A 27,864-nucleotide genomic window follows, 5' to 3' on the forward strand; every position below is an offset into this window, starting at 1 on the left:
TTGGCTGTTGAGATGAACTTGGCTGCAGTACATTTCTCTAGAGGCCGTTTGTTTCAGTTTGACAAGGGAATTACTGATTTACAATGTTTTAATTCAATTCCCTGCGATTTGTGATTACCCAGAGGAACAGCTCCCTAGTGGCTAATAAAAAGCACATTGATACGCAAGTCATTCTTAGTAAGATCATTTCAATTCAAAATGTTTGAGCAGTGAGAGATTTATTTTATCTCCCTCATGCAAGTCCAATTGAAAAGGTGCAGTGTCCATGTTGTGCACAGATTTTACTACATTTTGCAGTAGGGAAAATGTCCATGCTTATTGCTTTTTTTGGCTGTAAATTGGTTATATGACTGAGAGCCGTTATCTAGGTGCTTGCTTTGCTCTGTATCTTGATTCTAGGGATGTGAATGGGCACAAGCTGGTTCTCATTTTGATACCTTGTATACTTTGCTTCTGCTTTACTTCTACAACTCATTTTCACACATCGCCTTCATTGGTTAACCACTTGTTTGCTCAGTAGATGTATTAGAAGCTTTTGTTTCCTGTATAACATCATACAGAGAGTAGTGTGTTCCCGGTCTCCAGAGTCTGTTTAGCAGTTTGTCTTGTTTCATAAATGAAACTATTTTTATGTATACAATGTCTGTGGTGAAGCCAATTGTTTTTCTTGAGAGGTGTTTATTTTTGTGACAGCAAAACACAGTTGGGATGTCTTGTCTCAAGGCTAGCTGATTATAATTCCGGATATTAAATCTCACAAGACTTGAAAAGTAATTTGTGCTTAGAATCCTCTTTGTTCAATCAGGAAATGTATAAATATTTCATTTTATGAGAGTTTCTACAAAGAGGGAAATGGTATGGATGGAAATCGGTGTTGCAATTACCAACAGCACTTGCTTGTCAGGTCATTTGCGTGATTTTTGTAGCCACAAATCTTGACTGGGTTCTGATCTGAAAATGTCATGCTATCGGGTCACTTTATAGTCCTTGGTACAAGTTATCTTGTGTATTTTATCTTCTGCAGGTGCCTAGATATGAAACTGCTGCTTGTACTTGTAGGAAGGTCTGCATTTAAATGTATCTGTCCTATACTGGAAAAACATATGGGCACCCTCCTATTCCAGTTGTTTGTATTATTCGTGGTACAGATTTGGAGTGCTCGCTATTTTCAAGTGTGCATCAGCATTCCAGTAACTTCCAATAGTGCTTTTTACTACCAGGTACAGAGGTATTATCCCCTGTTGGTGTCCTGGTTTTGAGAGATTTTGAGTGTTAAGTACTTTTGTCTTATGAATTGCAAATGTGGCTAACAAGGCTTAGAATTGTATTGGATAGAAACAAAGACAGGTAGTCCCCCCTGGTTATATACGAGAAAGCGACTGTAGGTTTGTTCTTAAGTTGAATTTGTATGTAAGTTGGAACAGGTACTTTATTTTAATAAATGCGATTAGGACAGATGTTTGTTTCAGCATATTATTAGGCAGCATGGTGTCAGTTACTGTATAAAATCCTCACTGTGAGTTAATCACAAACAAAGCAAAAAAAAAAAAAACTTTATGGAGCCTAGACATTCATTAACTTCTGGAGCAAGCTGAGCTTTGATATGCAAAAAACAAAACAACTGCAGAGTTTGTCTTGGTCATTAAAGAGTTACAGAATGTTGCAGAAAGAGCTCACCCTCCTAAGATCACCTACAACCTCAGCTGTGTATAGCAAAGGATTTCTTCTGCAAGTCATACAAACCGTCTCCCATCCAGCCTAGTTCTGCACAGGAGAAAGCAGGGGAGCGTTCGTATCTAGAAGTCATCCATATGTCAATGTCCTTAACCCGAGGACTATCGGTATTGGACTTTGGATACCCCTGGCAACCCTGCTGTCACTTCTACATTCCTGTGCCTTCCTATTGCTGTAAATTGCAATGTCTATCCTGTAATATTTCCACCTAAACCGCAACATTCATGCTTTTCAACCAAGATGGAATATGTTTGGCTGGATGGTGTTCAGTCTATAAGTAGATTCTCCCCCCTCCCTGTGTGTTGCTAGTTCTCTGTATAATGATAGCTGCAGACAGAAGGTGAAGTGAATCCACGGCCTGTCATTATAAAGTCTGATTCAAGAAATGGTAAATATTTCATTGCACACTGTAGAAATAGATCTGTGGGCTGCTTTCTGTTTCAGGGAGGTTTCCAGTGGAGGAGGCCAGGGCCCCAATTAGTTACATTGTCATTGTAATATATATATTTTTTCTTTACCATAGCTTTAACACAGCATGGTAATCTCTTTCAAAAATGTTGAATGAATTGCAGTGCTCAACCCTGAATTATTTTAAGGTGGGTGGTAAAAATTGTAGGTGGGTGGCAGCCCGTTTGTGACCCAACTCTTTAGTAACCACCCAAAAACAGCCGGTGGTTACTGAAAAGTGCCGGATGATACGCCCAGCTAAAAGGAGCTGGGGAGAACACTGCATTGCGATAATCAAAGGCCCCTTGGTTTATCAATTTGAAAGTGTTTTGTCTTACAGTTTTGCAGTCGGATCCAGTCTGTACTCAAACTGGCAGGGAAAAGTGCAAAATGAACCATTGGGGGTACAGGAGATGCCTAATGCCACAGAAAGAAAGAGTACCTGTTTCTATGCACATCCTATCGCACAGGAAACTTGCCAACCCCCTGTTTTGCAATAAAGTTCATGGGTAATTACTAATTCAGTTGTAAAAATGAATGCCCCCATCGCAGTGTAATTTATTTAATGTGGCCAGTACAGCTCCGTTTGTACTTCTGGTGCTGTAATTATAAGAACTATGATTCTCCCTTCAGTAAGTAACTCACCTTCTTTCCTTCAGTAATTGACCTTCTTTCCTTGACCCAACACAGAATACCTTTTTTTTTAGCTGGCATTGTACTTTAATTGGGTCATGTTCAGAAGATCTGATCAGAATTTACCAAGAAATGGTTCCTCTAGCCAATGCTAAATAGTCATGGAGGGTTTTAGCTCCACTTTGGCACAACTAAAAGCCAGAGGTCCTTATCGTAATCTAATCCAACTATAAATTGTATCTGTGTAATATCCTTGTCATTCATGAGCCGCTATTTTGTAAAAACCGTTCCACAAAACCACAAATCCGGCGGGCCAATTGTTCTGTTAATCTGTTTGTTTTTTGGGTTTTTCTTTCCCTTGTACAGCTTCCAGTTCTTTCGGATGCCAAGACTACTAACAGGCTGGCACAATGAGGAGGAATGTCTAAACCTTTTGCTACTTTTATCATTGTTTGGGAGCATTTAATCTAACAAAGCATAAAGAGTTCATTCTAATTAACAAAGATTACACGGTAAACTCCTTAGCTGTGCAAATGTTGTTGTGGTCTGGCTGAACAAAGAGCCAATTGATGTGTTTGCCAGGTTGCAAGCAGGTAACTGATAGCAAGGTTTTCTGGCCTCAAGCCTCCAACCTTTTCTAAAAGATTGCAATTACTAAAGGTTTTTGTGTGAAGAAGTTATCTCCTAGTAATTAACAGTACACTATCCTAGTCAATTTTCAGAAGTTTATAGGCCTGCTTTATTCATGAATCGCTTACAATTTTGCTTTACTGATTTTATAATTCCCCCACATTGTGTTGCTGTTCAGAGAACGTTAAGCTGATCACATAATCGGGTTAGTCCGTTGTCACTACGCACCGTGGAAATGTAAGCTTTGTGGGAAGTGGCCCAGGGTCTCCAGCGCTGCAAGCCTCTGTTTATCTTGGTCACCACAGTTGTTAGTAGTATTATTACACAGTATTTCTATAGCTCCGACATATTACACAGCGCTGTACAAGTGCATAGTCTTGTCATTAGCTGTCCCTCAAAGAGCTCACAATTTAATGTTCCTACCATAGTCATATGTCTATAATACAATCTAAGTTAAATTGCTTAAGAATGCTGGGCATTCTTATAGAAGACAGTGAGGTGCTGCTCATTTTTAATACTTTCTCCTCTAACTCATCTGGCACTGGTAATGATGGCTAAAGATCATTTCCAGCAACAATCATCTGATGTCTGTTCGAGGCTTTAAAACTGAACACTGAGATAAGCAAATATTGCCCCCTCTCTCGTGTCCTGAAGGCAGCCTGTAGTGGGTGGGTATCCAAGGTTCCCCCCTAGACTGGGCTATTCCTAAAACAAACAACATTCCTTCTAATTAATAATTGGGTTTGCAAAGACCATTGTTGCACGTGGTGTACATTACACTATTTCTATCTTTTATTAAATATGTAATGTGATTTATTTACACAAAGTGTTTTATGTCTGGAATTCAGCATTGGGTAGCAGTCTTTAATAAAATGGTTTGTTGTGCTGTATAAGATGATCTCCATGAGATAGTTGCTTCTCCTGGCACTTTTACTCCACTAACTGACTGCCAAGTCCCAAGCACGTCTCTATTCTTATTAAAGGGAAGCTGATGAGCTGATTTCTGATGAACTTTACTGGTTATCTGCTGGTGCCAGGACCTGCTACTGATACGCCAATCAGCCCAAACCACTGACAGATTAAAGCTGCGTACACACTTCCAATTTTTATCGTTCAAAATGAACGACGATTGATCGATTGGGCAAAAATCGTTCGTAAAAAAAGTAACCAACGACGCCGACGAACGAGGAAAGTCGTTGGAAATGAACGACCGGACCGGCGGATCGGATTGGACGACGATCATTGACCATCGTTCATGTGTACGATCGTTCATTGATCGTCCATGGTCTGAGCATGCGCGATGAACGAACGTTCGTTCACTTCCTGTGGTGCACGTAACTTCCTGTATCGTTCAAACGATCGCATCTATTGTGTGTACAATATCTACGAACGATCGTGTCGTTATCTGTATGTGCAGGATCGGTGCTATACCATCGTTCGCAGATATCGTGCAGGATCGTTCGTTTACCAACGATAATAATTGGAAGTGTGTACGTAGCTTTAGTCAATAACAATGATTATCTGATTTCAGTGGCATCTGTCAAAGGATAGGATATATAAGGCTGCAAGTCAACAGTCTGTTCTTTAAGAAGATGTGTTGGAAGCAGAAAAAATGAGAAAGTGTCTAAATTCTGATAACTAGAATACTAGACCATAGCAACCCCAATATGTCCAGATCTTATGGGGGTGTTTTAAAAGTGGTAAGCACATAGGCCTTCCAATTGCGTGTTAGGTCAACAAATGGAGAATGGGCTCTGCAATGTGTTAAAACTGCATTTGTATAACAAGCAAATGTGTGCTAAATGATGTCTTGGTGCCAAATACCAGGGGACATCTTTAGGATGTTGTGTTAACTCCATGCCTTTGGTCAGAACAAGGGGGACTTATACAATGGTTTTATTGTTTTGGCTGTTTAGTGAATGTGGACATTGCACATGTTAATAAATTACTGTTACATATGCAGGGATTTCATTTACAATCCTATGTAATTCACATATTTGTCTAGAAGGAGTCACCAATGCCATTCTGGGATATTGTCTGGAATGCAGCTTGCTTGTTTATAGACCTGTAAATTATACATGTTGGCTGCCCAACCCCACTTTGGGTTCAGACAAAGAAGTTTTATAAAATTGTCCATACTTGTCAAACATCTGGATCGTACAAAGAATAAAAATAGTCACATAATGACAGGTTTTGGCCATTGTGTGACCAGATTTCTTTCATCCTTCCCAAACTGTTTTCCAGCCAATGGTTTAAAAATGACCAATATTTTAGCCTGCAAAACCGTTCTCAAAAAATCCCAAAGCTACAGCTACCTGTTAAAATTGAAAAAAAAACAATCTTTCTACAGAAGCACAGAATAAAATATAATCTAGTTAATATCTTTTTCCTAACGATAGTTGAATTTCTGCAGATCTGGATTCGATGCATTTCAGGAATAAACACACAAGTCTGTTTAGATAATCCAAGCTTGTCATTTTGTGTTCCTGGAAGTTTGCATTGACTGCTACAGATCTGAATAGCTGCACTAAACATACAAGTTTTTGTTTACAAAGAAGCTCTTTTCCATGAAACGGCTTCCTGGCTGTGCGCTTTCACTGACCATTTCTCTTGAATGAGCAGAATATAGAAACTGAGAACACATAATAGATTGTCTGGCACTCATCCTCCTCGATCTTCTGCTTTCCAATTCTAGGTAAGACTTGCTAATGTTACTCAGACTAAATTAACCATGGGCTTTATATTTCCAGGGTCTTCTTCTCGCCTTCACTTTATCAATTATAAAGAATGGAATAGGTTAATCCTAAAGCCCTCTGCTTTTTACATTTTGATGGGTATAGTTCGTACATGTTGGATTTTGATGCACAAATGTTGACGCATCTTTTATATTAGTGATTAAGCTTAACCTGTGGTTTATATTGCTGGAAAGTAATTCTCAATACATGATATGTTGGGCTTTTCTAGAGATGCCCATTGCTGTTTTTTTCCTTATCTAAATGTTGAAGGCTTTTTCGGGTTGAATGACAGTCGGCATCATTCAAGCATAGCCTGTCATGGGCCCACCTCAACACGTTAATGAACTGTGAAGGAGAAGTAATTAGCACATCTGGAGGTCGCTCTGCGTTCTACTCCTTGCAATTTGTTTGTCAGCACTTGACATAAAGCAAATGCTTTTTGTGCATCCTTACCTATTCCATATCGCTCTGCTGCTCATGGACCTCTTATTGAGCTGAATCCAAGCAATAGCAGAAACGCAGAACTACATTGCTCGTTCAGCTGGAGTGAGTCCTGTACCTGGCTGTGTTCCCATACTATAGGGTAGTCTAGGTAGGATAAATCATACCCTGGCCATGCTGTCAAATAGGAGTCCCTGTATCGAGTGGGAAATAATGTTATATGCATTTCCCATGCAAGGGGAGAGCTGGAGATTATTAGTGGGTTTAGAAACAAAAACACTTTTTTTTGTCCTTTCAATGCATGTTGAACGTGCTTCCAGTTAGAGAGTTTGGGGCTGAAGACTTTTCTGGCGATCTGATCAGACGCGAATGACGCAATTCCTGCATTAAAAGGTTTCACAATTTCTCAAGTTTACTTCCTGACAGCTGATCTCTCTGAATAGATTTGTGTCTCATGTAGATTGGGTGACCACACATAGAATAATGATTGTTCTATAGCCGCACTGCATGTGTTTGATGTCAGCAATACCACTTTTTGTAGATGCTTTTCAACCACTTCCTGGAAATGTTTTGTTTGATTGAAAAAAGGAAACCTTTTAAAGGCTTAAGCTTTGTACAGACAGTAGATCGGGGATCGATTTTTGGTGATGATTTCCGAGGGAGAACAAGAGAAATACAATATACCATTCTGGGGAGAGGGGAGGAAGAGCAGAAGGCACCCTGCTGTGTTCTTCACAGGAAACAGAAATGGACTTTGCTCTCGCTCGTTCAGTGAGGACACATATACAGGCTCGAGATTTTCACCCGAGATTATCATAGGTGTTCAAAGTTTAGGAGAGGACAGAAATATCCCTGCAAACCCCTGTAGGAAAGGGTTAAGGATATGCTGCTAGAATCATGGCACTGGTTTTCTAGTATGATGTCCAAGGGACAAGGATTTCGCTTTTCCCCCTGCTTTCTCTGTTTTCTTGGATTGAATCTGCTAATGTTTCTTGGCCTTATCGCTGATTTTTCCAAGATCCTTCAACTCAAATAGCCAATGTATTTTAGAACAGATATCTACATTAACGGCCACAGTTCCTGTTACTGATGCCGTTGTACTGTTGACACATAAAATCTATGACATTTGGTACTTCTGCACTGCTCGAATAGTCTGCATGACTTGTAACGTATACAAAGCTAAAAATGTGAGGCTGTTTGCAGTCCAAAGTACCTATGAGTGCCAGCTGACGTGATCTTTGGAGGTCTGGACAGGACATGTGACTCAGAAGATTTGTAGTTCATGAGATAATGTATTCCATATTGTCAGTAAATTGTCTAAGCTGTCCTGTTACTGTAGTTGTTACTTTTATCTTATCTCCGACAGAGGTTGTTGGCATAGGAATGTGCATTGAAGTGACGGCTTTAAGCCTGCTGTAAAATCACAGATGGCGTTTGGTTGCTGTGGGAAACTTAAACCTTATTCCCTATAGATTTTTAGATCTTACTCATGGAGCACTCCTTTTTTATAATATAAATGAGTTTTATCTTTAGGTTTTTATTATGTATTGCATTCCCAAATTTTAGAGTAAAGTGTGTTCCTGTTAAATAGTTAAATGAAAAAATTATACGTGCAAGGAGTTTGAACTCAAACATTTGGTATTGGTTTGGAAACAAACGGTTAATAAAAATTATTGTATGAATATGTGTAGTATTTTGAGATGTCAGATCGAAACAGTGAGTTGAATTGAAAAATTGCCACTTATACTTGTGTTGTGTCCCAAGCCTTCAATTTGGTAAAATCTAGAATATTGGTGAAAATATTAGTTCTTGAAAACCACTTTCATGATTTACTTTAGGCTAGAAAAGTAGAGTGTCTGGCTCTCATAAAAAGCCTCGGCACTTCCTTTCGACAGATTGTCATTACAGGCCTGGTATTACTTAGTGATGCATTCAGGGAAGTAAATCATTTCTTCATGAGTCGGTCAGCAGGCTAAGACATGCTCAAACAAGGATTAATTAACTGTTCTGTTCTGTCATTTGGAAGCTAATAGTTCTCACTGATAGAAGTTTCACCTGGATCACACCTGGACTTACAACTGTCTCTTTTCAGTTAAAATATTTGAGTGCTGTGATAAGAGGCACAGCTGGCTTTAGGTAATGACAAAAGTAACGACGGAATTAAAAATGGACCTCAAGGACTAAGTTAAAAGCCATGAAAACCACCTGGCCATAAGTTTTGACCTTTTTTCCCCCAATCATTGGGAATTGATAAGGCTGCATCCTTATCCACTAATGCAAGCCCAGGTACATTGGAACAAAAACTTATTACAGATACATTGTACTTCTTTATTACTCTGGTCCCTATCGTTTGAATCTCTTCAATCACCTAGACTCAACTACTCCAATATCGGCTAAATGTTCTCAACAAAATTTCCCTGAAGAAACCAATAGGCAAAGCGTGTCGGGCTAATTGAGACATTTGGTGCACTCAGATGTTATTATTTTTATTATTATCTAACAGTATTTATAGGACCAACATATTACACAGTGCTGTACATGACATAGAGAAACTTTTAATACCGTGTAGATACCCCAGACTTTTTTTTAGAGGGGAAGGACCATTAGTAACTCCCTGTTCTCTATATAAATGTTAATGGAATCATGTTGTATCAAATACCTGTAATCTCTGTGGAAATAACCAATACAAGTTAAATTGCAGATTGAAAAAAAAAATCTTTCTTTCTGGTTTTATAAATTTCATAAGGCATAATATTTTTTATGCTATCTCTTTACCACGCTCATCTCTTCATTAGAAGCCATGTGCCACTTGTCTGGTGTACTCAGCAGCTTCCGAATGTAAAACCTATACAGCTGGTTTGTATTAAAAGTTTTTTTTTTTTAGTCCACTTTTTGCTGCTGTACTTAGTTTACTGGTCAGCAACCAGGTATAATTTTTGGAGGCAGACTCAGCAGCTACCAGTGACATTATAACATTTCACTTTGCACCCTCCCCTTGTATACATAAGATCATATAGGTTGGTGAAGGTAGGAGCAGAGGTTATAAAGCACTCCTAGAAAAAAGCTATCATATACAAGGGGTGATGGGTCTATTCTTGGACATTACTAGTCACAATCTAGCAAGTTCAAAGGCAGATTGCAAGTGAATTGGAAACAAAAAAAAATGCATTTTTTTTTTATTAAAAGGATCCTGTAGAAAATCTATACACAGCTTCAGATGCTTGCAAGTTAAAAATGCTACCAGCAATAGACTAAACAGTTCCCCGCTGTTGGTCACCATAATTACAGGCCGAGTGGTGCAGTGCTAAGCCTGATTAGTGGAGTGCTGACAAATAATAAAACCATTCCTCCAAAAAAGTACATTTTCATCATTGTCCTGGCTATTTTTATGAAACCATATTTTCACATATATAATTTTTTCTTGGTAATCATGAAAACCAGAAAAGATGTTGTTGGCGTTCTTGCAGCTGATTTCAGCCCTTCTTTGCAACTCTGTAGCGAGGTGTTATATTTGGTAATTGTACAAAGTAGAAATACAGCAGACTGTATCTTGCATTCTTTGCAAATCAGCAATATTACAGGTTCTCTTATAGGCTTTTTACCCACACTGACGTCTGTAATTTAATAAACCTGTCAGAAAATTGGAGGCTGTCATTGTTACTTACTGACAGTTACTGGGCTTTTGTATCTATTACTTGCAAACAAGTATTGGCAGGAGGCGAGGAAAAGAAAAAGCTGATATTTTACCTGTTTCTGTGATTTAAAGAACTGAACCAATGCATAATCTAACTATTTTTTTCTGAAATAAAGGTTAAGCTTGACTAAATATTCACGTTTCAAAAATTGCAACCAGGACAGCCCTTCATTGTGTTCAGTCATGGTTTACTGCCATCTTTTTCTGCACCTCCTCCTGGATTCCCAATCCTCTGCCATAATTTTCTAGGATGGCATAACTTCATTCTGTCCTGGCAGCCCCAAGGGATGAAACCTTTTAAGAACACTGGGCCTATGAAAAATGGTGTCCGGCCTATTCTTCAAATGCTAACTTCCTGACATTTAAGCCTGTTCAGATGTCTGTGTAAGGTGTATGTATGTATATGTGGTACCCCATGTCCCTTTTTTCCCATTACAAGTTTCCATTAATGGAGCAAAAATATGTTGATGGACAAAAGTTTGGGCATAACTGAGGGTTAGTGTTCCGCCATACACAGTATGCCACCATTATTAATGTTGATGGTTTTCTTTATCTGCTTTACAATCACCCTCATCAAAATGTCTTTAGATGGTTATTTAATGGCTTGCTTTCTGAGTACATATAACATTATGTAAATATAAAATGCTGTATCTGTTTATAGCGGCGCTGATTTTTTTTTTTTTTTTTTTTTTTTAACAATATTTTCCGAGGACTGGCAAAAAGATGCATTCTGTCTTCTGCCCATGGTCTAGTGCCTCATCCACCCATTTTCTTTCCTCTTTGGCATGAAACATTAGCAAGAAAATGCCACAGCCAGGAAAAAATTCACAATGATGTAAAATCACCTCATATTCTCTCATGGGAGTGCAGGGCTCTCTAGGTGCAGATTTGTTCTATTTATTACGACTGTTCAAGGCATAAAATTGTGCAGAATATTATACTGGCAGTAGTGGTTGCTCACATTCTTATACCCTTGGAGAAATTTACGCAGTATAAAGACGTGTGCAAGGCCTGGATCAGTTGCTGGGTGAATATAATCGGTTGGCAAGAAGGATCGTTGGTGATATATCTAGACCATGATGTAAAATGGTTAGATTTAATGTTTTATAAAAGCACAGGTAATTCTCAGTTGTATACGCATAGAAGAATAGTGGGCATTGAAGTTGACGTTCCGGTTTGTCCTGGACCAGGGAAAAACACCTTTAAAACCTTTGTTAGGAACAAACCAAAGGTGATTTTCCTGTTCCCTTACTAGAGGCCCTTACATGAGGAAGCAAATTTCTGCCTTGTCCCAAGATGCTGCTAGAGACACGGTACAATACAGGACATGGCCAGCTGGTAATATGGGGCGGTACAAAAAGGCCATAGGCTGGTGTTTCTCAACTTTTTTTACATGGAGGAACCCATGAAATAACTTTTCAGGTCTAAGAGAACCCCTACTATAATTACTATATCCACATCTCATGGTACATTAGTGTGTTGGCCAGTGAGAAGGATGCCATCCTTACAGATGGTCAAAAAGATCATTGGTGTCAGTGGTAACTGACCTGCGTATCGTGGCCCCAGGAACCCCTGGCAACATCTGGGGGAACCCTGATTGGAAAATCACAATGCCATGTGTAGTTCTGATGACTAGTCCCTTGTACTTCACTTCCAGAGTTCAAATTCGTTTTAAAATCTGAAAGTAGAAAAATATACCCGTTGATCTATCAGGGATGTTCTCGTAATTACTCTTAATTGTTCCTAATTATTTAGTGTGGATTTGGACAACATGTTTCTTTCTTGCAAGGACTGGCACTAGTCCTGCCCAATTTTACTACTAAATGCCCTCTCATCTCCACAACACTGAATTCATTGTTCCGTAGTAATAAAAAAAAACAATGCTATGTCTGAGAACTAGGGCAGTGTGCATTGGACAATACTGGGTTCATATTAAATCACAATAGTATAATATAACCTAAAGAAGCAAATCTGATATGTTAATTGTTTGTTTGGATTACATACACCAAAGGTATTTTAGGACTGATTTATATAACTTGCAAGGTTTTGCATCACATGCACACACCAATGGTTTTTTTTTGTTTTTTTAAAGATCTATGCAATAATCTATATAATCAACTATAACAATTCTGTCCTGTTTTCAGAATAATGATTATGTAGTATACAGTAACGTGAAACTACAAACCTTTGACATGACACGTGTCAAGCAGAGTTTTTTTTTAGTGTTCATTTAGGGGTGTTCAGGAAATGAGATGTTTCCCTTCTCCAGTCCAAATAAACCCTTATAGACAGAAAAATCTCTGTATTAGGGTCTTGTTTTGCTTTGTATAAAGGAACCGGCACTCTTTACCCATTGTTCAGGTTCTAGGAAGTGAGAGCGCTCCCTTTCAACTCTCACTTCTTGAGGTCTTTGCTGTGTTTTTGGCTTTCTTTTCTGTGCTGTATTTTGCCTAAATCTATATTGTAGAGCTTTAGTGTTCCACAATAAAGCAGAGCCTGGAGGGCAGTGTTTTAAACCTCACACACCGCATGTTATAGATATCATTACACAAAAGCTTTGATGCAGGGGTCTGCCTTTGGGATATATTGGAGAGAATGCAGCACATGGTTTTTGTTTGTTTTTTTTTTTTCCCCCCAGTTTGTTCACTGGGGTTAGGCCACCTCTGGCTTCTCTGATTTCACACACCGAAGGTAATTACAGCTGATTAATGGAGATTTCTTATTAGTCTGAGTTGTGCAGAACAGATAGGAACTCACAATTTAGGAATTAATATACAAAGTAATAATTTAGAATGGAACTAAAATACTGCTGTATACTGCTCATTAATAGACTCCAGTAGCTTGATGCTTGCAATAAAATATTTGACTGTAATAGGTTTTATGAGCTTTATGTGCCATCTTCTGTAAATGGAGAACACTGGACATATGAAAGAGCTTTCCACTTTTGGAAGATATGGGACTAAGCAGGGCTTAATTGCAGAAAGGGACGGGCAATGTCCACTCTGCAATAAGCATTCTTACATGCTTGGTCGCTCAATTATCTAAGTAGCTTAGCTGGCCATGCATTGTTACCGGGACTGAATGGACTCCGTGCGTTGCCCTCATCCTGGCCCAGCCAATCAGGATTGCTGACGATCACCACTAGGAAGGGTAGATGGTGGTGTCCTGGAACAGGCACAGGTGAGTGTAGTGGGGTTGAGGGCCACTTTAAACTTAAGTAGCCTTAACGTAACCAAGAAGGCAGTACAAACTTGTTTTGTTATCTTGGTCACTTGGTCACTATTTACATGTGTAGTTTATAATTTTCTTCTAAAGTTTTATTACAAGCATAAAAATGTCTCCTTCAAATGAACAGGTAACTGTTTTCTATCTAGTTTCTGTTCGGCGTATGTGATGACCATGTAATATAGGGAGCTTTTCTGCCTAGCTGCAATAAAGATTTGGGTGGCCATGGTATATCCATCCATTAAATCTTTCTGGAACATAGAGATAATGCTTTTATTGAGTAAATATTAACATTTATTGTTATTAATTTTACACTCTATTTATATAGCACCAGCATTTTACGCAGTGCTTTACAAAGTTCATAGTCCTGTCACTAGCTGTCCCTCAAAGGGCTCTAATGTCCGTACCATAGTCATATGTCCTTAATACAGTCCAAGGTCAATTTAGCTAACTGCATAATGTTAGGATGTGGGAGGAAATTGGATTACCCACACAAACACGGGGAGAACCTGCAAACTCCATGCAGATAGTGCCCTGGCCGAGATTTGAACCTGGGACCTAGAGATGCTATCGGAACCCTTTAAATGAGAACTATAAATATTTTTAAACAGGCAACCTAAAAATAATTTTCTTCATTTACATTGGTAAAGTGAATCATAAAGCTTTAAATACATCTTTATAAAATCCATCTCTATTTTTAGTGATAAGCAGCCAGTGTTCCATCTGGTGGAATGCTAATTGTAGGATGAAGATTGAATGTTGTGGTTTGATAGTCATCCCACAATACAGAGGAGATAAATGATGAATGAAAGAGTGAATGGTTGTGTGAATTTTTGTCCAGGAAACCTCAAGCCCATCTGCTGTGCTGGACAGGAAATTTTCTTTTCACAGCAATGCAAAAACCATTCTTGGGCAACAACCCCAACTGCCTGTGGCCAGCAACAGATGGTACGCAGGAGGACATGGCAGACTTGGGTCAGACGTGGGTCTGTAAATACAGCTAGCGGTATTCCATTATAGGCACAATTGCTACTTCTTTTCAACCTCTTTGTAACAAGTGTAGTCTGCAGGGCGCTGATGAGGAGAAAAAAAACAAGTCTTTGCTACTATATCGGAATCGGTACTTTGTTTTATGGTTTTCTCAGGATGTTTCCCCATTTTTTCTACTTGCTCATGCTGCCATAAAATTTCAAAAGGCCATTTTTTTTTTTTTTCATTTTTGCATAAAAAAAGTAAAGGACACAGTGTGTCAGCCTTAAGACAATCCCTGTGTGTGTGTTTGTTTTTCATTTTATGATCCATTTTAACAATGAATTTCTTCAGTCTTTGGAAGTAAAATTTAGTTTAGATATTTTTGCTTTTGCCAAAAATCTATTTGATTTATCCATTTTCCATTATTTGTGAAATAGCTGCTTTTCTTTTGCATTTTACTCCCCCATAGTTTGGCTTGTGAAAAGCTTAAAATGCTTCTCATTCATGTTTTTTTCCATTCATACCTTTTGCATTTGTCACTGCACAAATACCTGTACATTCACGGTTCTAAGTTGTCTGGGTCTTTCTGTATATTGCTTGCAAATGTCTTTTTCTCTAATCTACCACCACCATGCGTTATTCGTTTATTAAGTAAATTATGTAATCCGCCATTGCTTGTTGCCTGGCCCTGTATGGCATTAATTCTTTGTTACAGCCACAGAATTGTTTTATTCTGTAAAAATGTTAGAATTCGTCCTCTCTATACTTATTCCAGGTAAGTGACGCATTTTGGAAACCAATGCATCAGCATGACGGTCTTGAAACTTTTATCTTCAGATTGGACTATTGGCAACATCCGCTATGATTCTGTCATGACCGATTGCCTTTACGGTGATGGCATGCTGTTCTGCCTGTTTCACCTATGGAAATAGAAGAGAAAATCCTTCTTCCCAGCGTTTGCAAAACCATCATTTGGTGGAAACAGAATGGAATTGCAGAATGTCCGGTGATCATACATGCCTAAATGAACCAGTAATGAACTTATACAAAGAGCTGCCTCTAATACATCATAAACAGATGTGGTCACAAAGCATTTTTCCAAAAAAAAAAGCTTCGGCTGCAAACTGACAAATTAGGAGAAACTTTTAGGGACAAAATGTGATCTGAGGATCTTGAGTTTGTCCCTAATTAGACGAAGCTTATTGCAGCCATATTAGTTTGCACCAACAACAAAGCAGTGTGTCCAATTCTTTTTTGTTTGAACAGTTTAAGTTTTTAGAACAACCATTACTCTCTGTTCTTTGTCCAAGCAGAGGGTGAACACCCTGAAAGCTTGTCCTGAAAATGGATCAGTTGATGCAAATAAAGTATCACAGACTGAAAACTTTTCCTCCAGGTCCTGCTGTATGACCAAACGCCAAGGCACTGGTCTTGCGATCTCATTCAGTGGGATCCATGTTCAGACAAAGACACAACCTGACCTTCTGAATGTCAATGGCCTTTTAGTTTTTACATTTTTGCATATGTACATTAGTGGATATTCATTTTTTTAATATCCTGCTCTTATTTCAATATCCTGCAGGACTGTTCCATTTCTTCAAAATGTTTACTGGATTTATTTTCTAAAAAGAGCAAACTGCTGAAGGGCATCCACTCCAAAAGACCCCATCCATATTGCGGCCAGACGGCCAGCTGCAGCTTTCCTGTTTGCAAGGACAAACCTTCCTTCTGCTTTTCATTCTCTGTTCATGTCCATATTAATCTGTAATATGCTTTTTTTTTTTTTTTTTGTCCTCATTTTTTTGTAACTGCATACGTGTGCATCTCAAGAGCCACTTGTGTAAGATGGTCCTCCAGATTTCTGTCCAGTTGTACAACCTAGGAGTGAGCATGATCTGTTAGTTTACATTTTATCTGCATTCTCCGCTTACTGGCTACCACAAAAATACCCCTCGATCGGCACAATTCTTAAAACAATAACCCCTCAGTGACCCTCCATTGCATGGTGTTCTAACTTCTGCCATACCCCCTGTACCCTCTATGACTATGTCAGGGACATTAGATTGTGAATCCCTTTGAGGGACAGCTAGTCACATGACTATGGGCTTTGTACAGCGCTGCGTAATATGTCGAAACTATATAAATACGGTCTAATAATAATAATGTCAATATTGTACGGTATGCATTTTTCTGCATAAAACCTAAATGAAATGTTTGAAAGCAATATTCTAAGTACAACATAGCTTCCAATTAGACTTTTCAGATGTTGCGCAATTGCAGCAAGTAAAGTAGGAACGTATGATCTTCCTAATTGTTCAGTATCTGTGTAACTGGAAGTACTTAAACCTGCTGGGATTAGCAAGATGGGCAACATTTTTCAGGAGAAGCTCTGGAGAAGTACTGGTGTGCTTTAAAAGCAGCTAGGATTTGGAAAGAATTTCCTGCAGAAACACATTTGTGACTTGCTAGGCCTCAAATTATGTGTCGGCACTAAAGTCATTCCTTTCTGCACCCAGCTATCATTGACACATTCTGGAAAGGAACAGCTGGATTTGGCTACTGTGAAGACAATAGAGATTGTACAGCCGGATTGTAATGGGACCACAATACAATATTTTCGGTGACCTTTCACCACTGGAAATATTCTGCATTACTATGATCAAAAGGAGAGAAATCATGTTTAAAATTCCTGGAATCTTCACATTGACTTTGACATCATTATTATGCATTAGATTTCCTAATTGCTTATAATAATTTGTGTTTAGCGTCTCTAACCTGGCAGTTTCCCAACGTTTAACCAGCCAGATTAAGATTCTATTGAGTAATTTTGTATACTGTTCTTTAAAGTACACATGTATCGGTGTAACAGGGTTATAAAACTGTACAGGAAACATTAGTAAATGTGTATAGCTGTACTGGTACCCTTGTATGTTTCTGCTGCCACTTACATGTAAAGAATTCTGTAAAGTTCTCATTTGTCTGCAGTGCTCCAAGTTTAGGAGGTTAACTTGCTGGATTTAAACTTGTGGTCAGAATGAGCGAATGAGTCCGCTGCTCGGCCTCTGAAAAAGGAGAAATTGTAGGCACTCTTCTAATGATTTTAGAACAGCTTGTAACATCATGGTAGGATCAAGTGACTAGGTGACATCTCATTTACTCCTGTGCCACATCATCCATTTCCTTTTTCTAATATTACACGGCAGCGAGCATATAACGGTGGCTGCAAACACTCCTGTATTGCCGAGAATAACGGTTTCTTGTTAAATCAGACAGTCTGTCTTGTTCTTCAGCACATTGGCTGAGCTTGTTAGCGGAATGCATTGATCACAAAGGTTTAGGTTATGGTCTCTTACTGACTGGATGGCTGTTTTCATTGCCTTGGATCTTGATAGACAAAATATATTGGTTGCATGTTTTCCATCAGTTTTTTTTTTTTTTTTTGTTCTGGTGGGAGAAAGTAACCATATTTTATGGTAAACTATTCATATCTCAACTATTTATTTGGCGTCTTATTTTTCCAAAGAGGATGTGTAACAAAATGAAACCAGCAACAAAAATGTTGCATTGGTGTAAAGAATAGGTAACTTTGCTGGCTTCCATGTCGCACAGAGAACACAAATCGCTGAAAGGTGACAGCGCCACAAACTGCTGAAGGATTAGTGGGGTTGCAATTCTTTATAGAAAAACTCTGATTATCATAATAAGAAAATCTCTGCAGCCAGGGCAGGAGGTAATTACAGCAAACTTCAACCGTTTGTGAAAAGAAAAAAAGTAGAAAGGATAATAATGGTGCCTCAGACTTGTTGATATTTATTCCACTTAAAAATAAAATAACTTTTTGTTATAGGAGTCTAACCAGTTGTGGCACAAGCTACCAATTCATTCAGGATATGAAGAACAGCCATGTATTATGACAGAACTTTAACTTGATAATTTGTATTGCTAAAGCTGTCACTGGCTTTGGCAGTACTTGGCAAATGCCATTTTATAACTTCTGCTTTTGTAAAGCCAAGCTTTTCACTTAACTCTCTTCAGGTACTGTGCATGAACATATTTCCAGATGAGTTGGCACTTGTGTATGGGTGTGCCATTGTGCAACTCTAACAGTGTATGCCATTACACATGGCACCTTTTACATAAATAACGTTCATACACTAATTATATGCTGTGCACATTCATATTTGCTATGATAGGTTTGTCTTTTTAGATCATTATAATTGCCAGTTCTTGGCTCCTGTTTTGAAGTTGCAAACATTAACTTGAAATGATGAAATGTGGCTAGTTTGTGATGGAGTTCTAAAATTGCCTTTTCTCCTAATATTCTTAAGGTTCACATCACAAATGGATTGCTAGTAGCCATGGTTTGCAAGATTTGATTATTGTTGCAGAGATTCTGTACTAGCTGGGCTTTGGGGAATTCTGCTTCTTTCTGTGTATAATATACATAGCAGATAATGTAATGTAATATATTAGCTTGTTTTAGGTCTGAGTATATAGGTAACTTGTCTATTGTGGATAATTTCAATGTTTTTAGATGATGAACAAAACCCTTCAGGTTTCTTTTTATGAATACTTTTACACTTTTTTTTTTTTTTTTAAAGAAAAGTTTGGTCTGGTTCTTCTCTTACCAAGCAATGCAAATGTCAACTACCAATGGGTTCTAAAGAATTATCATGGTATCTGAATGTACGTTTCCAGGTAAAGGAGAGTATGAACTGGTCCTCTATAATAAAGCAGCACATATTGCTTGCATTTATTCATTGATAACCTAGTGAACATGAGGCCTTGTTCATAAAGCTAGAAGTCTGACTCTTGCAGTACAATCTCTGACTGTGATGAAATCCTCTGGGATTCTCCACAGGCAGGATGCCAAACTTTCTATAAGCTCGGTCTTATTAGAGCCCAGTTTGGCCAATACATTGAGCGCTCACTGGCAGGATTTTGTCTTCATTAAAACTCGAACACAACACACACTCTTTCAGTCGCTGTGTTGGAAAGCAGCCAATAGAGTCCACAACAGCCGTACCACAAACATTTAGCCTTTAATGGATAGGAGAGCTTTGGAGCTTTTAAGGCGTTCATAGATCTTGGGTAAACAGAAGATGGAGAAGGCTCTGTGTCCTTTTTGGATCAACCCTTTTTTTAGTTTGAAAGGCAAAAAAAGTATATAAATGCCTTGGCATCAAACTTCTATCAGATAGAATTATGTATTTAACCAAAAACTTTTCATTCAAAGGCAACTTTATAAACGGTGCTTTGCTGGATTGTTATCAAAATGGGTCTTTTTATATTTAGGTCTGTAGTATAGAATTTTAAAAATTATTGCTTTTATGGACTTCCAAGGTTTAATTTATGTATAATTGTTTGCTGCCAGAGGAGATAGGTGGACATGGTGTTATATGTATTTACAAAAATGTAATCTTTTAATAGTACGTCGTCATACATTCTACAAGGAGATATGTTAGTGTGCAACATGATACAAAAATGTAACCTGCACAAGATTTGGTTGTTTTAGGTCATGAACTATGCAGTTCTCCTAGCTAATAACGAAGGATCACTTGATGGCATTTTTTTTTTCTATTTTCCAGACATACTGGTTCAAAATCCACTTCTTACCTGTTCTGTCATTGTGTAAATATCTTTATTTCATTTTATTTTTTTTGCCCTTCCTCCTTCATGCTGTCTCTTTAAGCATTCTCTGATGGATTCCATACATTCCAGCTAAACTTTAGTCTGTATATAGAATGATCAGGATCACATTTATGCAAAACAATTATGATTTTAAATGGAAGTTAGATTAAAATCATTAGCTTACTATAAAAGCTTCTACGTGACAGTTTCATGTATTTTACAATACACTGCATGACGTGCTTTTTCCATTGTCATTAAGCAATCATGGCAAAGTAAAGTTTTCTGTATGTGGGTAGTTCACACTTTACACATTGCTGTTTTTTTGTAAATTTATCATAGATGTGTATCAGCACTGTGGTTAAAACTTGTCTGAAACTAAATGTTTTTGTTTCTTTTATTTTCCAGATGCAGCAGCTGTTTTATGAAAACTATGAGCAGAATAAGAAGGGATATATTCGGGACCTCCACAACAGCAAGATCCACAGAGCCATCACATTACACCCTAACAAGAGCCCACCTTACCAGTATCGATTGCACAGTTACATGCTGAGCCGCAAGATAGCAGAACTACGCTATCGCACAATTCAGCTTCATCGGGAAATCGTTTTAATGAGCAAGTACAGCAACACCGAGGTCCACAAAGATGATCTACAGCTTGGAATGGCTCCATCTTTCATGAGGTACCAACCACGCCAGCGGGAGGAGATTTTGGAATGGGAGTTTCTGACTGGCAAATATTTGTATTCAGCTGCTGATGGACAGCCTCCAAGACGGGGAATGGATGCTTCACAAAAATTAGCACTCGATGATATAGTGATGCAGGTCATGGAAATGATAAATGCAAATGCCAAAACAAGAGGCCGTATTATTGACTTTAAAGAAATCCAGTATGGTTATCGCAGGCTTAACCCCCTGTATGGGGCAGAATATGTCCTAGATCTGCTCCTGCTATATAAAAAGCACAAGGGCAAGAAGATGACTGTACCTGTGAGGAGACATGCCTACCTCCAACAAACATTTAGCAAGATTCAGTTCATGGAACATGAACAGATTGATCCTAAAGAGCTGGCAAGTCGAATAAATCAAGATTCAGGCTCCTTGTCTTTCCTTTCCAATTCCCTAAAGATGTTTGTCCCATTCCACCTCACCTCTTCAAAGACTGAACACAAGGAGTCCAAAGAAAAGAAAGTCAACATTCTGGTTCCATTATCTGGACGCTTGGAAATGTTCAACAGGTTCATGGCCAACTTTGAAAAGACTTGCCTCCTTACCAACCAAAATGTGAAGCTTGTCATTTTGCTGTTCAATTCTAACTCCAACCCTGACAAAGAGAAACAAGTCGACCTCATGAGAGATTATCGTGCTAAATATCCAAAGGCAGATATGGAAATTTTGCCGGTTACCGGGGAGTTCTCTAGAGCACTGGCCCTGGAAGTTGGATCTTCTCAGTTCAGCAATGATTCGTTGTTGTTTTTTTGCGATGTGGATTTGGTGTTCTCCACAGAGTTTCTTCAACGCTGTAGGGCCAATACTATCTTAGGACAACAGATTTACTTCCCAATCATATTTAGCCAATATGATCCCAAGATTGTCTATGCTGGGAAGGTTCCCAGTGACAATCATTACGCATTTACACAAAAAACTGGATTATGGCGAGACTATGGCTTTGGAATTACTTGTGTTCATAAGGGAGACCTCCTCCATGCTGGAGGATTTGATGTTTCTATACAGGGATGGGGACTGGAGGATGTGGATCTTTATAATAAAGTAGTACAAGCAGGTTTGAAGACTTTTAGAAGTCGGGAGGTTGGTGTGGTTCATGTTCACCATCCAGTGTTTTGCGACCCCAATATTGATCCTAAGCAATACAAAATGTGTTTGGGTTCTAAAGCCTCAACTTATGGTTCCACCCAGAGACTGGCAGAACTGTGGCTTGAAAAAAATGACCCAGCCTTTGGCAAAACCACTCACAAAAATGATTCTGTGAGGACAGCCTAATAAGCCAGCACAGCTGGCCCACAACAAACTTTTTCATAGCCATCTAATTTATTTTTGTTTTTGTTTTTCCCCCAAATGTCTTTTTTAATAGGTAAGAAAATAATAGTTTAGTTTTTTTTTTTTCGTATGAAGCATTCTGCTCCCGAATGAGCTTCTTGGACAAAAACAAATGTGATCAGTATTTGCCTTTCAACCATTGCAATACAACAACTTGAAGCTTTGTATGTACAAAAATCCCTGTTTGTCACATTCCATCATGTCTGTGTATTGTCCTTCCCTAAATCCCTCTTCTGCAAACTAGTGAGTGTGGCCGATAGATCCTGCACTGTACCTGGCATATCTGCTGTTTGCCCCCGGTACTAATCCATCAGTTTTGTGTGTTTGTGTTTTGGTGGCGGTTTTCCTTTAACTTTTTAATAGTCTTGATTTTTAAAGACATTCCTGGTTTTAAAGCTAGTAATGTGAGAATGAATTTGGGTTATTACCATTGTTCCTCCTCTTTATGTAACATTTCACCTGTGAAATTTTCCTCTTTGTTAGATTTGAAGCTGTGTGTAACATATTGTCATAGTCGTGAAATGCCTTTCTAAATTGGACTGGAAAAAGGTACTTGTGAATGTACCTTTCTATTTTTTTTTTTTTGGTAAATCTTTAAATCTACCATTTGCTGCTCACTTAGTGTTTTATTCAAAAGCCATAGGGCTTTATTTATTATTGCAGAAGAAAAAAAAATGCAGAGAATGTGCTTTGATGTGCAGTAACAAGCGTCCATGTTGGCTTTTATCGTTTTATTGTAGCCAAACGAATGACAGAAGTCCAGTGGTTCCTCGAGGTTTTTGCATACTGCATTCGTCTTCTGGGATTGTTAGATAAAGTCCATAGTGTTTTTACACACACACTCTGAAGTATTTTTTAAAGTAATTCTTTTTTTACACATTAGTGTGCCAGTGTTAATGCCATCTTTTTAGGATGGCCTTGGTACACTGCAGGATCTGAATGTTCACTGACTCACATGAATGGTCTGTGCAAAGTCCTCTTGCCATTATTCCTTATAATGTGTCCTTATTGTTTATACTGGAGTCCTGCCACTACAGCAGCTTTTTGACCTGTACATTTCTTTAATGACCAAATACTTGCACATTCCCAGTGAATTTTCTCTTGTGTTTTTAAAAAAAAATCATTTTTACAATGTGCCTTACCTCTTTTTATATATAGATGCACTCCATGTTTCCTCTCTTTTCATTTCTCTCCTGTCCTATCCTCCTTTTCCCTAATGAATATCCAATAAGGTATATGTGTCACCTTATCCTGTAAATTGTGTGACTTCATCAAAGTGTTATTTAAGTTTTTGTTTTGTTTTTCCCTTTTTCAAGCTTTCTGTTAGATTTCTTTCAGTGCCTTAAATGTTCTCGTCTCCCTGCGGCAGGGGGACAGTTCAATGGATGCTAGGCACTGATGTCTGTACCAAATACATCATACAAGCTCGGGGTCTTCAGGTTTCAACCCTCTCCTGTAATGTCTGCTGTTCTTTTCTTTCTGATGGCACAATAGTGCACAATGGACAAAGTTTTAAATTATGTTTTTATTTTAACATTCAGTCCCTTTTTCAATGTCACTGTTTTTTGATTATGCAAAATGTTTAATAAAATGTTCAATGAAAAAAAAAGTTGCATTCTTCAATTTTGTTTCCTATTTAGGCATTTGATTCTACAAATGTTATGTCGCTTATCTGTATATGATAGAATTGTGCACGGTATTCGGTAGTTATGAAAACTAAAATTTAAAAAGACTAATCTGCAAAGTAAAGCAGGTTTAGGTTTTTCTAGCTTTACTTTCCATTAGTTCATTGCTGTTTTATTTTATAGGTATTAAGGATATTTCTCCACAGCAAAATTTTGGTAATGAGGCCAGGTTGAAGTGAATTTTTCCAAGATGGGTGAATCCCCAAGTACCAAGCACACACACCAATGAAAGGTGGATTCCCTGATAGTGACTGGTAGATTCATCAATAGCACATATCCCAAAGACGGGCAGTATGGGAATCCATGAACGCCCACGCCAGTGATGTGCTGATTCCCCATTAACAGGTGCCCTAATGACAGACAACTTCCAAATTGACGGGTACCCTTTAAAAAGACAAAATCAGGCACCCCACTAACGGGCAGGTTTGAGTGACCGAAAAATAAGTGAACCTTGCTATTTTGCTGCTATGTAAGATTCCAGGTTTTTCTCTGAAGTCCCTGAAAGGTCTAGTGGGTTTTGGCCCCTCTGCTACATCCCCCGCATTTCTTGGGATCTGTGCCACCTCTCACCTGCCTATTCCTGCTCCTCTCACATTCCTGTGTGTGATTTACTTTAGCTGCATCCTTTCCCTGGGTGTGGAGTGTTGTGGCTTCCAGAAGGTTCGACATGCTTAAAGTTAGTTTTAAATATGGCAGAGTAGACCCTCTGTGATGAAATCTTTCAATAAAGACACCAGTCCTGGTGATTGCAGTGTTGTCTCTGGGAAAGAAGGAAAACGTAAACTTTCCCAATGGTACACACAACACAAGATGAAAACAAAAAATGAGCAGACGTTTAATATTTCCAAACCCTGTACAAAATGTTTTTAAAATGTTAGAACAATGGCTATAAATACACTTTAAACCAGAACCAGTGACTTCTCAGTTCTGTCTGAACCAGCCCAAGGTTCCGGTAAACCCATGACTTCAAGAGTACTTTAATTTGTCTCCATTAAATAAGTAAATTCTGACCCTCATCCCAGTACCAGTGTAAGTCTTCAGGAAGCTTTACATATCATTGTACTGTCTGTATAGTGTCCCTATCTTTCTCCTTATAGTGCAGTGTTCTCCTCACCCCTTTTAGCCGGGCACACCACCTGGCTGCTATTGGGTGTTGGGTCACAATACAGAAACTGCCACCCACCTTCCCACCAAGCTTCAAAAACAAATTCTAGTTTTGAACACTAGTAAAATAGCTTGCAACAAGTATGCATGTAAAACCCCTGTGTTTCTGAAGATGGGGGCATTTGGAGGTGATCACAGAGGTCTGGAGATGCATAATACAAGGCCAATCCACAATAAAATAAGACTTTAAAATGCATCACGTAAAGTCAGATGTATCAAAAGACATATTTATTTAATATTTTTTTCCCATATAAGGCAAGATTGATCATTTATGGACAGCTGTACATATTCCTAAATACATTCACATCTCAAATGTTGCCCACAACAATACAGCTAAAATGCCTATTACAATGTATATTTGACAATTATACATTAATAAAAAGAGTTTGTCGTGACATGTCGCTTTTTTTAGGATGAGCTAGTTGTTTCTGAAAATTGCTAAGAGGTAACCAGATCCAGGGAAACCAGGCTCCTTCCCAACTTACACTGTACATGGCATACATTGCTGCTGGCAGTGACACCGGTATGGTTTGTCTGTGGCCCAGTTTGTGGCTCAAACATCTGTGTGGCTTCCTGGAATGGTTTACTTTCCCTGCTAAGGAAAGAAAATCTGGTTGCCCCTTTCTGTATAATCTTCTTTTTTCTTTTTTTTTTTTTTTTTTTTCAAAGTAATCTTCATGCACTTATTGGAAACAGATGAATATGTTTGTCCTGGAAAAGGGAACGATGTTCATGAAACGCTTTGGCATCAGCTTGCAGATCAGTTAAAACTTTTCCTAATGTGGTCATCAGTAACTTTTTGTGATATTATTACACAGTTTTTATATATTACGCAGCACTTTACAAAGTCCATAGTCATGTCACTAGCTATCACTCAAAGGAGCTGATAATATTCCTACCATAGTCTTATGTCATTAATACAATCTAAGGTCAATACAGGGAGAACTTGCAAACTCCATGCAGATAGTGTCCTGGCTAGGATTTGAACCTGGGACCTAGCGCTGCAAATGCCTAACCACTGAGCCACTGTGCTGCCCATAATAAAGAATATGTATGGCTATCCATGTTGTATTATGAATGTTGTCAATAAACTTTTAAAGTCCTTTAAGGTACTAGAATCAAAGCAAGATTGGAGTTTCAGGCTTCAATTCTACATCCCTTGGCTCAATCTTTAGGTGAATTGGTGCTGATCTGAGGGCCTACAGTGCATAATTTGTGTGCGAATGACTTATAATAATGTTTAATTTGCCAGTAGAACACTATAAACACCATGTGCTGTTCTGTAAACAAAATGGACAAATAACCTCCCTTTTTTTTTAGAAAAGAATATAAGATTGGTATGCTTCCAGCAGGAACACCTAGACAAGCTTTACTTGGCTGAATCCCCTCAACTGTCCTATGCAGCTTTGTAATTTTCATATTAGGTATAATAGATACAGTTTAGACAAAATTATAGAACTTGTTGCCTTCCATTGTATCTTTATGTACCCACAAATATAAAAGTATACTTAAACATTAAGCAGTATTATAGTATTACTTCAGAAATTAGCATTTATCAAATGGAGAATGGTAACCTCCAGTCAGCCACGTTAAATTTACTTCCCTCAGTATGTCGGGGATTCCTGACTTCCTCATATCTAGTACAGCTCTGGGATTGATTCCACCATTACTGAGAAGGAAATGACCAGCGTGATCAAAGGTACAAAAACCACTTAAGGCGCCTGGTCCTAATGGCTTTACTCCTCTACTAAAAAACATCTCAAGATGTTTTTAAAATCTCTCTTTTGCACGCATACAACTCCAGTATTCTTGATGACCTTCAATTTTACACAAATGCTCTCTTGCTCTCTGAACCTTGGGGAACCTTAAGGGGAAGGTCTAAGGCTACGTTAGGCATAGACAACCAAAATGTTTTTTTTAAATTCTGGCTAACCAAATGCTGCTTAATATGCAATACATAATTTATCCAAGTGGGCTTTGCCTCAAGCAGAAAGGCAATTATTTACAAACGTCCCCGTATATCTCCTTTAGATATCCCAAGACTTTTGTCTGTGTTGACTGGTCATGCTTGAAACCCAGCCTTCAATATTTGAGCTTTGGGCGGATATAAGGAATCAAATCAATGTTATTTACACGCTACCTTTAGCTAGGGGGAAAGTGAATTATCTAATTTCCATCAAGAAAATGGACCAAACAGCTTCCCTTTTCACCTCAATATCTATTCTTTCTCTTGAGTCAGTTGTATGTCATTTGGAGCAAACTCTTTTGATAAATACATACAAAATGGCTCATTCAATCATTGAGTATTGAGCTAACTTTAACTACACCAAATGTTTCCTTCATCCATTTACTGATACAGCTGCCTGTGAAAACAAAATTAAAAAAAAAATTACATTAAAAAAAAATTAGAAGACCTGATTTTTATTGTGACACTTTGCTTTTAACGTGGAACTGTACTATGAATAAAAAAAAAAAAAACACCACTTACCTTTTACTTTTGCAGAGCCCCCCGTGATTGGGGTATCTCAGGATGCTCTGTACTCCTATTCTGTAAGTAATTTTATAAGTTGCACATGATGAGCAATGTTCAACTCTCATTACCTCAACCCAAGAGTTTAGCTTTTCCTGATCCTGTAACGTTAAAAAACTTTTGATTTGAATCTAAGAATGAACTTGGGACAGCCAGAAACCTGCTATTAAAATGACTGTGATTTGATGCCTTGTTATTAACCAGTATTTATATAGCTCTGACATATTACACAGTGCTGTACAAAGTCCATAGTCATGTGACTAGCTGTCCTTCAAAGAGGCTCACAAT

The 27,864-nt window shown here is 38.3% G+C and overlaps 1 protein-coding gene across 1 annotated transcript in view; it reads left to right on the plus strand.

Annotated features, from left to right (window-relative positions):
• CHSY1 (chondroitin sulfate synthase 1) overlaps positions 1–23,806 on the plus strand; it is a 41,382-nt gene extending 17,576 nt beyond the window's left edge. Inside the window, exon 3 of the mRNA XM_072402651.1 lies at positions 20,548–23,806. Within this exon, the coding sequence (XP_072258752.1) occupies positions 20,548–22,140 (1,593 nt within the window). The 3' untranslated portion in view covers positions 22,141–23,806. The remainder of the gene's footprint in view (positions 1–20,547) is intronic.
• The last annotated feature ends 4,058 nt before the right edge of the window (positions 23,807–27,864 follow it).

The sequence above is a fragment of the Pyxicephalus adspersus genome, chromosome 2, assembly GCF_032062135.1.
Source record: "Pyxicephalus adspersus chromosome 2, UCB_Pads_2.0, whole genome shotgun sequence".
In the NCBI taxonomy this organism is placed as follows: domain Eukaryota; kingdom Metazoa; phylum Chordata; class Amphibia; order Anura; family Pyxicephalidae; genus Pyxicephalus; species Pyxicephalus adspersus.